This window comes from Pantherophis guttatus, chromosome 9 (assembly GCF_059756535.1).
Source record: "Pantherophis guttatus breed Tessera chromosome 9, ASM5975653v1, whole genome shotgun sequence".
Lineage (NCBI taxonomy): Eukaryota > Metazoa > Chordata > Lepidosauria > Squamata > Colubridae > Pantherophis > Pantherophis guttatus.
Genome location: NC_142071.1, coordinates 1887646 through 1899639, shown reverse-complemented (window position 1 = coordinate 1899639; position 11994 = coordinate 1887646). Strand labels below are relative to the sequence as shown.

The window sequence follows — 11994 nt, the reverse complement described above, 5'->3', positions numbered from 1 at the left end:
TGCTTTCTGCCTGGGTTGAGATTTTTCTCTCCATTTCTCCTTCGGGGGGAAATGTACTATTCTGCCTCTTTTAATATTTCCCCCAAATATTTCATTCTCGGGGTGGGTGGGTGGGTAGGTGGTAGGGTTAGCCCTTCCGCGGGGCCTTCTTCCCCACCCCCACCCACCCAGTGAGCCGTTTTTGGAGGGAGGCTACCCACATAGTTGGGTTGTTTCCATCATGCCACCCCATCACTCCTATCCCTGGGTGAGGAAGAGACGCGCAGCGCACGTGTGAGTTTCTGCACAGGGAGGACATTCGGAGGCTCCTGGCCAGCCCCCTCCCAGCCCCACAGGAGGAGGGAGGGAGGGGCGTGGCCCAGGTAGGGAGTTCCTGATGACGCACACTTCCATATATGGGCAGCCCAGGCGGGGCTTGCAAGCAGATTTAAGCTCCCTCCAGGCCGGCAGCGAGGCAGAAGCGAGGAAGAGCGATCCCCGGGCTCGCGTGTTGGGGGAATCGTCGTGGGAACCGGGCATTCCGAGCCGTTGTAAGCCCCCGCAAGGGTTGTTTCCCACCGGCCAGGATGGTGATCGAGGTGGTGGTGCCGCTGGACAGCTCCGGCTTGGCTCGGTTGCTGCGGGACCCGCAGGAAAGCGGGCGCACGGTGGTGCTGGACTGCCGGCCGTTCCTGGCTTACTGCCAGGCTCACCTGCTGGACGCCCGGCCGGTGCACTGGAACGGGCTGCTGCGGCGGAGATCGCGGGGCCGGAGCGGCGTCAGCTTGGAGTGGCTGGTGCCGGATCGGGCTCTCCTGGCTCGGCTCCGGAAAGGCGAGCTGGCTCACCTGGTGGTGCTGGACGAAACCGGCGGCTCCGTCTCGGCTCTGCGGCCGGACAGCCTGGCCAGGCTGCTGCTCAACGCGCTGCTGCGGGAGGAGCGGGCCGGCACGTCGCACATCTACCTGCTGGCAGGTAAGAAACGCAACGCGCAAACACACAAACACACCGAGAGACCCACACGAAGCGTAGGGCTGGGGGAAGAGGCAGGGCGAAAGGACGGGGTCCGCACCCGGCTGGGAAGGTAAGAAGCCCACACAAGCACAAACACACACACACACACACACACAGACACACACAAAGACACAGAGAGACCCACACAACGCCTAGGGCTGGGGGCAGAGGGAAGGCAAAGAGATGGAGTCTGCAACCGGACTGCAAGGTATGAAACCGGCCTGGAGTTCCTACACACAACACAACACAACACAACACAACACAACACAACACAACACAACACAACACAACACAACACAACACAACATACAATGCCTAGGGCTGGGGGCAGAGGGAAGGCAAAGAGATGGGGGTCTGCATCCAGCTGGCAAGGTAAGAAGCCAGCCTGGAGTTCCTACACACACACACACACACACACAACACAACACAACACACAACACAACACAACACAACACAACACAACACACACAACATAATGCCTAGGGCTGGGAGCAGAGGGAAGGCAAAGAGATGGAGTCTACACCTGGACTGCAAGATATGAAACCGGCCTGGAGTTCCTACACAGAACACAACACAACACAACACAACACAACACAACATACAATGCCTAGGGCTGGGGGCAGAGGGAAGGCAAAGAGATGGGGGTCTGCATCCAGCTGGCAAGGTAAGAAGCCGGCCTGGAGTTCCTACACACACACACAACACAACACAACACAACACAACACAACTTACGGGGGTGATTTTTATTATATGAATTTATTAGATGGCTCTTCTTTTATTAGTTTCACCGTTTTATATGAGGTTTTGTTATGAGGTTTACATGAGGTTTTATATTCTGTAAACTGCTTTGGGTCACCATGTGTGAAGGGGCGGCAAAATAAACAAACAAACAAACAAACAAACAAATAAATAAGTTAGTAAGTTAGTAATAAGTAAGTAAGTTAGTAACTAAGTTAGTAAGTTAGTAAGTAAATAAATAAATAAATAAGTTAGTAAATAAATAAGTTAATAAGTTAGTAAGTAAGTAAGTCAGTCAGTCAATCAATCAATCAATCAATCAATAAGCAAGCAAGCAAGCTATCTTTGCTTTATACAATCTGGATTCACACATTACATCCTAAACCAGGGTCAACCCACACATTGTACCACAGGTTCATGTCATGCCTAGACACCGTTCCACTTCCTGGGCACAGTATGGTGCTGGAGGATGGTTGGTTCCTCACCATCTGACCCTCGAAATACCCAACTGTCTATTTTAGGCTAGTAGGGCAGGTTCTGTGAACTCAAAAGATGCCTTCAAGGAAAGACAGAACGGGGAGCCTCTGCTGAGGATTGGTGATAGAAGTCTTGGCTTCTCTCTTCTGTAAGAGAAAATCTTTACAGAACTAAAGCATAATATTATCAGGATGATCCCAGGAGCATGGTCAAAAAAGTCAAGATGTCAACCATTCTCATGGTATGATGGATACTCCATCACCCCAACTTGCAACCTCTTCCTTTGGGGTGATGGGCGACTTGTTCATGACCTGCCCATCATAAATGCATTTTTGGATTGTGTGGCATCTCATTAAAAAGGCACGAATGCCCAATCTCGGGCAAAGTGGAACATCAGGGCCAGGTTTCATTCCGACTTCCAAGGAGATTCCAGCTGGGAATCTTGTAGTAGGAATTAAACTGGATGGGCGCCCGGTTTGATGCCCCCAAAATCTATAGTTTGGCACATCTGCAATTATTTCTTTCCACAGTCAAGCATAGGTGTCAATGACATCCTTTGTGTCTGGATCTTCCTGCGAGATTTTGGCTCTTGCTTCCTCACTTGGTCCTCCCTCGGTCATGCCTCAATGCTTAGGCCATGTTAGCATTCTTGGACTATCCAAACATGGTTTAGCATCTCCTCAATCAGATCACTTCGCAAATATTAGCTGTGGCTTCTCCTTGTCACCACCGAAGCGCATAAAATTATACTCTGAACTAAAAATGTCCCTTGTCTGCTTTGAGTCCTTTCCACTGGCAGATGTGAGTCATTATTATTTTATTTTTTTAAATTTGATTTATATGCCGCCCTTCTCCGGAGACTCAGGGCGGCTTACAATGCGCTAAGCAATAGCCTTCATTCTTTTGTATATTTATACAAAGTCAACTTATTGTCCCCACAACTGGGTCCTCATTTCACCTACCTTAGAAAGGATGGAAGGCTGAGTCAACCTTGAGCCTGGTGAGATTCGAACCTGCAGTAATTGCAGGCAGCTGGTCTTAATAACAGGGTGCTTTAGACCACTGTACTAGAGACAGTTTGGGCTAGTGGTTAAGGCCCTGGGCTAGAAAGCAGCAGGAGAATCTTGAGTTCAAGTCCTACCTTAGCCATCAAAGCCAACTTGGGTTGACTTTTTTTTTTTTTAATTTGATTTATATGCCGCCCTTCTCCGGAGACTCAGGGTGGCTTACGATGTGCTCAGCAATAGCCTTCATCCTTTTGTATATTTATACAAAGTCAGTTTATTGCCCCCACAACTGGGTCCTCAATTTACCTACCTTAGAAAGGATGGAAGGCTGAGTCAACCTTGAGCCTTGGCGAGATTCGAACCTGCAATAATTGCAGGCAGCTGGTCTTAATAACCAGCTTAATAACAGGGTGCCTTAGACCACTGTACTACCAAGGCTCTTTGGACTTGATTTGGGCTGGTCCCTCTCTCTCTCTCTCAGCCCAACCCACAACATAGTTGTTCTTGTGGGGAAAATAGGAGGAGGAAGGTATGTGTTGGATATATTCTCTGGCTTGAGTTATTTGTAAAAAAAATAAAATAAAGGCAGAATAGAAATATTAAAATAAAATTAAGGATAAAGGCTTCTTCCAGCAGATGCTTTTAAGTGGCCTTTCTCAGCCTTAGCAGCTTTTCCGTGGGGTGGATTCCGCATTCCCAAAATTCCCCAGCGGGCTGGAGAATTCCCCAGACGACTTGGGAATTCTGGGAGTTGAGGTCCACCTCTTCAGAAAACTGCCAGGGTTGGGAAACGCTGCTTTTAGGCGTGGGTAAAGGATGTCCTGCTTGCTGCTTAACCAGGTTTCCCCGTCCAGACGGAAATAGTTTGGAAAGGTAGCTATTATCTCCTGTCTCCCAACTCAACAGCCCACTTCCTTCCAATCTCTCTCATCTAGGTGGCTTTGAACACTTCCAAGCCAACTTCCCAGAATTGTGTGCGGTGGCACCACCTACGTTGGCGCCTTCCCCGGCCTTGAGAAGCCCTGAAGACAATGGCACAGAAGTGGTGACACCCTTGTATGACCAGGTAAGTTCCTGGACCAGGGAAAAGTGTAGAGCGAAACGGATAAGAAGCAGCTACAGACCTACTGACACACCTGTAATTCCCCAAGCCAAATATATATGTTTTTTTTTTAATTAATCTTCTGGCCTGCTTTAATTAAACTGTCTAGACTTTGTTGAGTGAGTAATCCTTTGGTGAAATGATTGCAACTGACATGGGAGAAGAGCTGCATTTCCCTTTATTCATCCAGCCTCTCCTTAAGGCTCGGAGCTGAGCTTGGATTTTAGCTGTCACATAATCATTTTCTAAATCAATTAATTATGTTTTAATGGCCTATTGCAACCATCTCCGGGCAGGAATGTCTTGGAGATAACGAAGGGGGTGGTATAAAGATTTGTCTCTTCATGTTTCCTCCTTGGTGGCTTAATTGCAGGTAATACCAGAGCCAAAATAGTCCTAAAGTCCCTTTAATTCTCAGCTGTCATCCATTCTATAATTACATCTCCTGTTAATGAATTAATGCAATTTAACCCAGAAGTCTTCAACAGAGATGCTTCTTTCTCCTCCTGACATTTGGAAGTTTCTTCTCATTCTGCTGACTGGCCAATGATGGAAAACTGAATGTGATTTGCAACAGTTTATACGCTCAGAGTTTTTCACGCCACATTATATTCACGCCCCATTCAAAAGTGGGCTTCATTTGTATTAATCCTCTGCCTTTCTATTTGGAAGTAAGACCCAGATATCTAGAGAACAATCTCACTTGCATTTAAGTTTTGCTTCAACATTAGCCATAGGAGGGAATAAAAGGAGAAATAAGAATTTCCTAGAATTAAGGAGAAATTTCCTGACAGTGAGAACAGTCAATCGGTGGAATGGCTGGAGAATTCTGGGAGTTGAAGTCCACAAGTCTTAAAGCTGCCAAGTTTGAAGACCTCTGCTTTAGAAGTTATGGGTGCTCCAACACTGGAGGTCTTCAAGGAACCTCAAGCAGAGGGTTGGACTAGAAGACCTCCAAGGTCCCTTCCAACTGTTAACGATGCAAGACTTAGTGGACATCCATAAAGCTATGCTGAAGGGCTGTTCTGTCTAATTGATGGACCCCCAAAGTTGAACATTGTCTTCTTGGTTCTTCTCTTTTCAGGATGGACCAGTGGAGATCCTACCCTTCCTTTACTTGGGTAGCTGTTACCATTCTTCCAACCGAGAAGTGCTGGAGTCACTGGGAATCACAGCGGTCCTTAATGTCTCTTCCAGTTGTCCCAACTACTTTGAAGGACACTTCCTGTACAAGAGCATTCCGGTAGAAGACAATCACATGGCCGATATCAGCATATGGTTCCAGGAAGCCATAGATTTCATCGGTGAGTGCCATCATTTGGAGAAACCCATGGTTTCTAGGGTAAACTGGAAGGCTGTCATTTGGCCTCTTGGCCTTCGGAAGGATGGGGGAGGGTCTCCTTTGGTTGACACGATGAAGTCATTGGAAGAAACAAGGCTGAATTACTGTAGTTGGCCTGGTTTGATCTGTTGGGTGGAAGGGATAAGGGTGATGCTAGCCAAGGAGAGAAGCAACCTAGAACTAAGGAGAAATTTCCTGACAGTTAGAACAATTAATCAGTGGAACAACCTGCCTCCAGAAGTTGTGAATGCTCCAACACTGGAAGTTTTTAAGAAGAGGTTGGATAACCATTTGTCTGAAGTGGTGTAGGGTTTCCTGCCTAAGCAGGGGGTTGGACTAGAAGATCTCCAAGGTCCCTTCCAGATTCTATTCTATTCTATTCTATTCTATTCTATTCTATTCTATTCTACTCTACTCTACTCTACTCTACTCTACTCTACTCTACTCTACTCTACTCTACTCTACTCTACTCTACTCTATTCTACTGTATTCTCTCTTCTCTTCTAGTCTCTCCTCTCCTCTCCTCTCCTCTCCTTCATTATTCTATTCTATTCTATTCTATTCTATTCTATTCTATTCTATTCTATTCTATTCTATTCTATTCTACTCTACTCTACTCTACTCTACTCTACTCTACTCTACTCTACTCTACTCTACTCTACTCTACTCTATTCTACTGTATTCTCTCTTCTCTTCTAGTCTCTCCTCTCCTCTCCTTCATTATTCTATTCTATTCTATTCTATTCTATTCTATTCTATTCTATTCTATTCTATTCTATTCTATTCTATTCTATTCTACTCTACTCTACCCTACCCTACCCTACCCTACCCTATCCTACCCTATCCTATCCTATCCTATCCTATCCTAATTTCTAGTCATAAAAACTTTTCCATAGGCAAACCATTCCTATTTACACCATTAAACCACTCTAAATCGTCAATAACTGATGAAAATCATAGTGCTGGCATTTGGCCATTTTTGCCACAAAATGTTGATGATGTGATCTTGAAAGTGGGTGCTAGTGGGAGGAGGGGGCATCTCTAGGTTGCCGGTCGTTGTTTTAAGAATATCTGCAGAGAATTAAATTAAGCCAACTTGAGATCTCTTTGGGTTAACGTTCTATTATATGGCCGTACATGGGAATATGATAGAATCGTGACTCATATCCAACTCGTTACATAATTAGGAGGCCTGCTTTAAAGATGAGGCTAGAGCTTTGGACCTGTTTATGGAGGATGGGTCTTTCAGAGAACAGCAATAGCTAAATATAGAGTTTGCAAGCTAATGTTCTGGAATCAGTTAAAGTTCTAGATCCAGTTTTTCCAAAGGGCAGTTGGAGAGACAAGAGGTCCTGTGTCTTTCTTGTGAATTTTACGGAGCAGCTGGTAATCTGAGAAAGATCCTACCCGAGCAATGTTTAACACGAGAAGCTGTTTCCTAGACCAATGGTCTTTAAACCAACTTTAAACCCAGGTTTAAGCCCCGACCAGCTTTGATGGCTGAGGAACTCTTAAGAGTTGAAGTCCACAAGTCTTAAAATTACCCAAGTTGGAGACTCAAGTCCTAGACCAAGTGGGAAATTAGCAGATTAACAGAGTTGGGAGGAACCTGGGAGAGGTCTTCTAGTCCAACCAATTAATTAAATTAAATTAATTTAATTAATTCAATTTATATGCCGCCCCTCTCCGAAGACTCAGGGCGGCAAGGTACCTATTCAAGCAGGGACCATTTCAGACAAATAAATAAAGTTCTGTCTTCAACTGATGAATGGACACCAAACACTGAACGTTCTCCCCTTGGTTTGACCTGTCCGATCTCTTCAATTTGGAGCAAATTGGAGCAAGAAAGTTGCTTTGGCCATCCTTCCAAGCCTTACACCTTGCCAGGTGGCACCGTGAGACCTCATCACCCCCATTCTGTGCCACCCCAGGACAGTCAAAGGGTCTTTTTTTTTAGGCATGGTGGTTTTCCTAAGGTCTTCCTCCCCACCTCTGATCTTCTCCTCTCCTCTTCTCTCTCTCTCTCTCTGCAGACTCCGTGAAGGCCAGCGGTGGGCATGTGCTGGTACACTGCCAAGCGGGCATCTCTCGCTCCGCCACCATCTGCCTCGCCTACCTGATCCAGAGCCGCCGGGTGCGGCTGGAGGAAGCCTTCGATTTCGTCAAACAGCGCCGCGGGGTCATCTCGCCCAATTTCGGCTTCATGGGACAGCTCCTGCAGTTCGAGACCGAGGTGCTGTGCCATTAGCCCGCTGCTTCTCGTCGCTCTGCGGAGAAGGAGGAGGAGGAGGCCAAGAGGGGCTCCTTACGGACGACAGATTTGGGAGTGGGTGGGGGCACTTCTGTTTACATCCCAGATGGGGAAAGAAGGGGGGAGCCATGCCCTTCCCCCACCCACTCCTCCACCCCGCTCGGACTTCTCCTCCGCCGTGTGAAATTGGCTTTTATTGCATGACTATGAAAGGAAAAAAGCGAATAAGCTGGAAACGAAGAGAAATAAATGTGAGACAAGAGGTTCAGCCCCATTAGCAAGGAACTGCTCGGCTCCCCTCGGGCGAACCGTCCCCCATCCGAAGAGAGCCAAATGTTATTTATTTGTCCGTTGTCCGCGCGAATCCCACTGACTGCTAGTTTTGGATGCATTGCATAAATCAACCAGAGTAACAGGTGATCCTCGATGTACAACCACCATTGAGCCCGGCGTTGAGGGCGCCAAGTGAGAGACATGGGATGAGTGAGTTTTCCCCACCCCCCCATTTTACGATTTTTCTCGCCGCATTTGTTAAACGAATCACGGCAGTTGTTAAGCTAGCAACCGGGTCATGAAGCAAATTCGGGTTTCCCTATTGACTTTGCTGCTCAGAAGGTCCCCCAAAGAAAATCACGTGACACCCCACATCCCCAAACCCCCCAGGGACACAACCACCGTCATAAATGCGAGTCAGTTTTCAAGCCTCCGAACTGGGGATCCTGCAACGTAAGGTCGTAAGTGTGAAAAACGGCCAGGCTTGCAAGTCACTTTTTCCCAGCGCTGTTCTAACGCCGAACCGTCACTAAATGAACCGTCGTAAGTCAAGGACTACCTGTCCCTCCCTTTGCGTCCTCCAAAATTGGACAGGGGGCCATTTCTTTCTAGCCCAGGCGACTAAATCCTTGGGTGTCTCGGAGGACGTCAAGTTATAGACGGAAATCGGCGCATTTTTTTTTAATTAAAAAGTCATAATGTGTATTAAAATGACAGGTTTTTTTATTAAAAAAAAGAGGTCCAGATTGCTAATGGTCTTATGGATTGGATAGTGGGAGCAGGTTCAGGTTGATGGACAGCTGAGACCTTGCTATGCTGTTGGTCATCAGTTGCCTTGGGTAGACCATTACGTTGAGTACAGTCATATGAACATGTAAATGTCCAAAGTGACATTGATATGTTCTTTTTTGCCATGACTTCAACGCTCGAAAGTTCATTTGTGCTAAAGCTGGAAAAAGTTGACTTGTACTTTGGAGGAACAGCTTAGAAGCCCCCTAAGGTGGAGGTACCAGTATTTGTAGCTCAGGGTTGAATTCTGCTCCGTGCGCACAGCCGTTTTCTTGAAAACGTTTCATTGCCAAAGTAGGTAGCGTCATCAGAACGAGAAGGGAGTAGGGTGTGAAGACCAAACCCCATTCTCCTCTAGCACTGAGGATGTTACCTAGTTTGGTAGTGAAACATTTGCAAGAAAACCAGCAAACTGAGAGAGAGATGTCTAAATCAGGGGTCTCCAACCTTGGCATCTTGAAGACTTGTGGACTTCAACTCCCAGAATTCCTCAGACAGGAAAGGAATTCTGGGAGTTGAAGTCCACAAGTCTTCAAGATGCCAAGGTTGGAGACCCCTGGTCCAAATGTCCATTGTCATCTAACTGAGGGACAACATTTTATTCCCTTCTCTGCTAAACATCTCAGTGTCTTGGTCAGCTGTACCCATGGGGCCTCACTTTGCATTTCTTGACCATTTTTGGCACGAAAAGACGTCGAGAAATCCCACTGGAGCCCCCGAAGATTGAAGTGGCCTGAACGACAGATGAGTTTGCTCTTTAGAAAGCCTATAGCTAGGTAGGCGTCGGCCTCCGAGCATCTTCGGTTGGCTGAAGGATGCCAAGCCTTAAATCCTGGCTTGCAAATCACCCTAGTTGAGTTCACGCAACAACATGCTTGGGGCACACCGATATCCCATTAGTGCAGGGCTCTCCAAATGTCGCCCTCCCCTTTAAGACTCGTGGACTTCAACTCCCAGAATTCCCCAGCTAGCTAGCCATGCTGGCTGAGGAATTCTGGGAATTGTAGTCCACAAGTCTTAAAGTGGACCACGTTTGGAGACCCCTGCGTTATTAATGCCTTGCGTGAAACACACACTAGTGTTTCCCATCCAGATAGCCTAATCTGGCACCTTTGGGTCAGACGAACCAACAATCGACAATGGATATGTGTTGTGTGGACAGAATTGTCCAACTGGGATGAAGGTCGACCTCCCCCATCTGTGAAGTGAAATGGGACAATTCGGGGCCCTCTTTCTCTTTGAGCACAATCATCGGGGGCGGGGAAGAGGAGGGTCTGGAGCAGTGGTGGATTGGGCCCCAAACTTCTTCCTTCCACTCTCTCACTCTCTCCCAAAAAGCAATACTCACTTGTTCCTACCATGCGTGTGCTGTTAGGAGAACCTCTTTCTTGAAGGACATTGATTTCAAAATGTCTTCTGCACTTTATATTTATTATCACCTGTTGCAATAAACAACCACTTTTTATATGGCAGGATGTGTCACTGTGTTTTTTTATTTACCAGCTGAGCTCTCATTTCTGGACTATCAGACTTTCCGTAGCTTGCCAAGAATTGTTATCAGTAAGCTAAACTGCGCATGTCTCTCCACCCATATTCCTACACATTCTCACACTTTTCTTTCTTCTCTTGCCAAGAGATGTCTGGCTGCTGAGAAGTAGCCGATAAGAACTTTTGCAAAAATGTAACAATTAATTTCTTTTAGATAGTAAGATGTTTTATTTTCTTTATAACAAATAAATGAGTTTTCTTAGAAGATATATCTTCGAGTTTGTTTTCTTAAAAGTATGCTGGCAAGGAAAAGTCTCGATCCACTCCTCTTAATCAAGGTGCGATTATCCTGAAGGCAGAATGGGATTAATCAGCGCCCTGACACCTGGTAGCAGAGGATGGTTTCGATCCATCGACTTCTTAATCAAGGTGCGATTATCCCAAAGGCAGAATGGGATTAATCAGCCCCTGACAGGATGTGTGTCTCAAAATGCTTGCTTGGTTGGGTGAGGGTGAGGGTCCTTTATTTATCGCCTGTAGGATGAAATAATTCATTTGCCCTCAGTGTGCTTAAGAGGAATGCCCGGCGGCATGGTCAAAAAAAGTCAAAATGGCGGCAACGATGTTGTATTCACAGCTCCACTTGTTCAGGAATTTCCAGCTTGGATGCTTGGCTGACAATCTAAGCATGCCCGGTTATCCTCATCTTCTTTTAAAGATCCCATAATCCCTTGCGGGGTGGAGTCTTGGCCAACTGAATGGAGCGAGCAGAGTGTTTTAATGGCCAGATGCCTTTCCTGTCACCAATGCGGAGTTTTATTCGGCAGATATATTCTCACTGTGCCCAGAGAGAGAAATATCTGCCTCTACCTAGGATTGAACTCACAGCCTCCTGACTGTGAGGGGAGAGCTCCAATTCTAGGCCACTGCATCGTACTAAGCATACCCAGTTATCTACCAATAAAATAATGGAGGCTTCGTTTATGCAACACCCTAAGCCATGGTTTGCTTAACCTCGGTTGACTGAATAAGCCACGTTACTCAGTGCACACAACCTATTGTGTTAAATTATGTTAGGGTCGCCATTTTGAAATCCTTATTGATGAGGCCCTATAGAGAACTCTCGGTCTCTTTCATGACCCACAAAGCAGCATCTGCAGCAAACCACAAACATAATGATGCAAACAAGGATGTCGTGGCTAAAGATGGCATTATGATGTATTTATAACTTGACATGAGTGTGTCAGGTGGTTAACGTTGTGGGACGTCACGTTTTATAATTTGCTCCCCTCCCCACCCCCACCCCCTAAAATAAACAAGGAGCTAGCCTCCCTTGACTTCATGGAGCTTGATGGAGCTTCTAGTCATCAGGGTCTATACACTCAATCATGGTTTGTTTAATCAACCATAATGACCCAGTTGACATGTAACAACCCATAACCTGTGGTTAGAACAGAGAACATCATCAGAGTTGGAAGGGACATTGGAGGTCTTCTAGTCCAAGACCATAGACCATTTCTATGACTGTCCAGTC

At 46.4% G+C, this 11994-nt stretch overlaps 1 protein-coding gene across 1 annotated transcript; it reads left to right on the top strand.

The window, feature by feature from the left end:
• Positions 1-452: 452 nt before the first annotated feature.
• DUSP2 (dual specificity phosphatase 2) lies at positions 453-10444 on the top strand. Its single transcript, XM_034430761.3, has 4 exons — positions 453-954; positions 4151-4281; positions 5402-5621; positions 7693-10444. The coding sequence occupies exons 1-4, from the start codon at positions 567-569 to the stop codon at positions 7905-7907; spliced, it is 954 nt and encodes a 317-aa protein (XP_034286652.1). The 5' UTR covers positions 453-566; the 3' UTR covers positions 7908-10444.
• The last annotated feature ends 1550 nt before the right edge of the window (positions 10445-11994 follow it).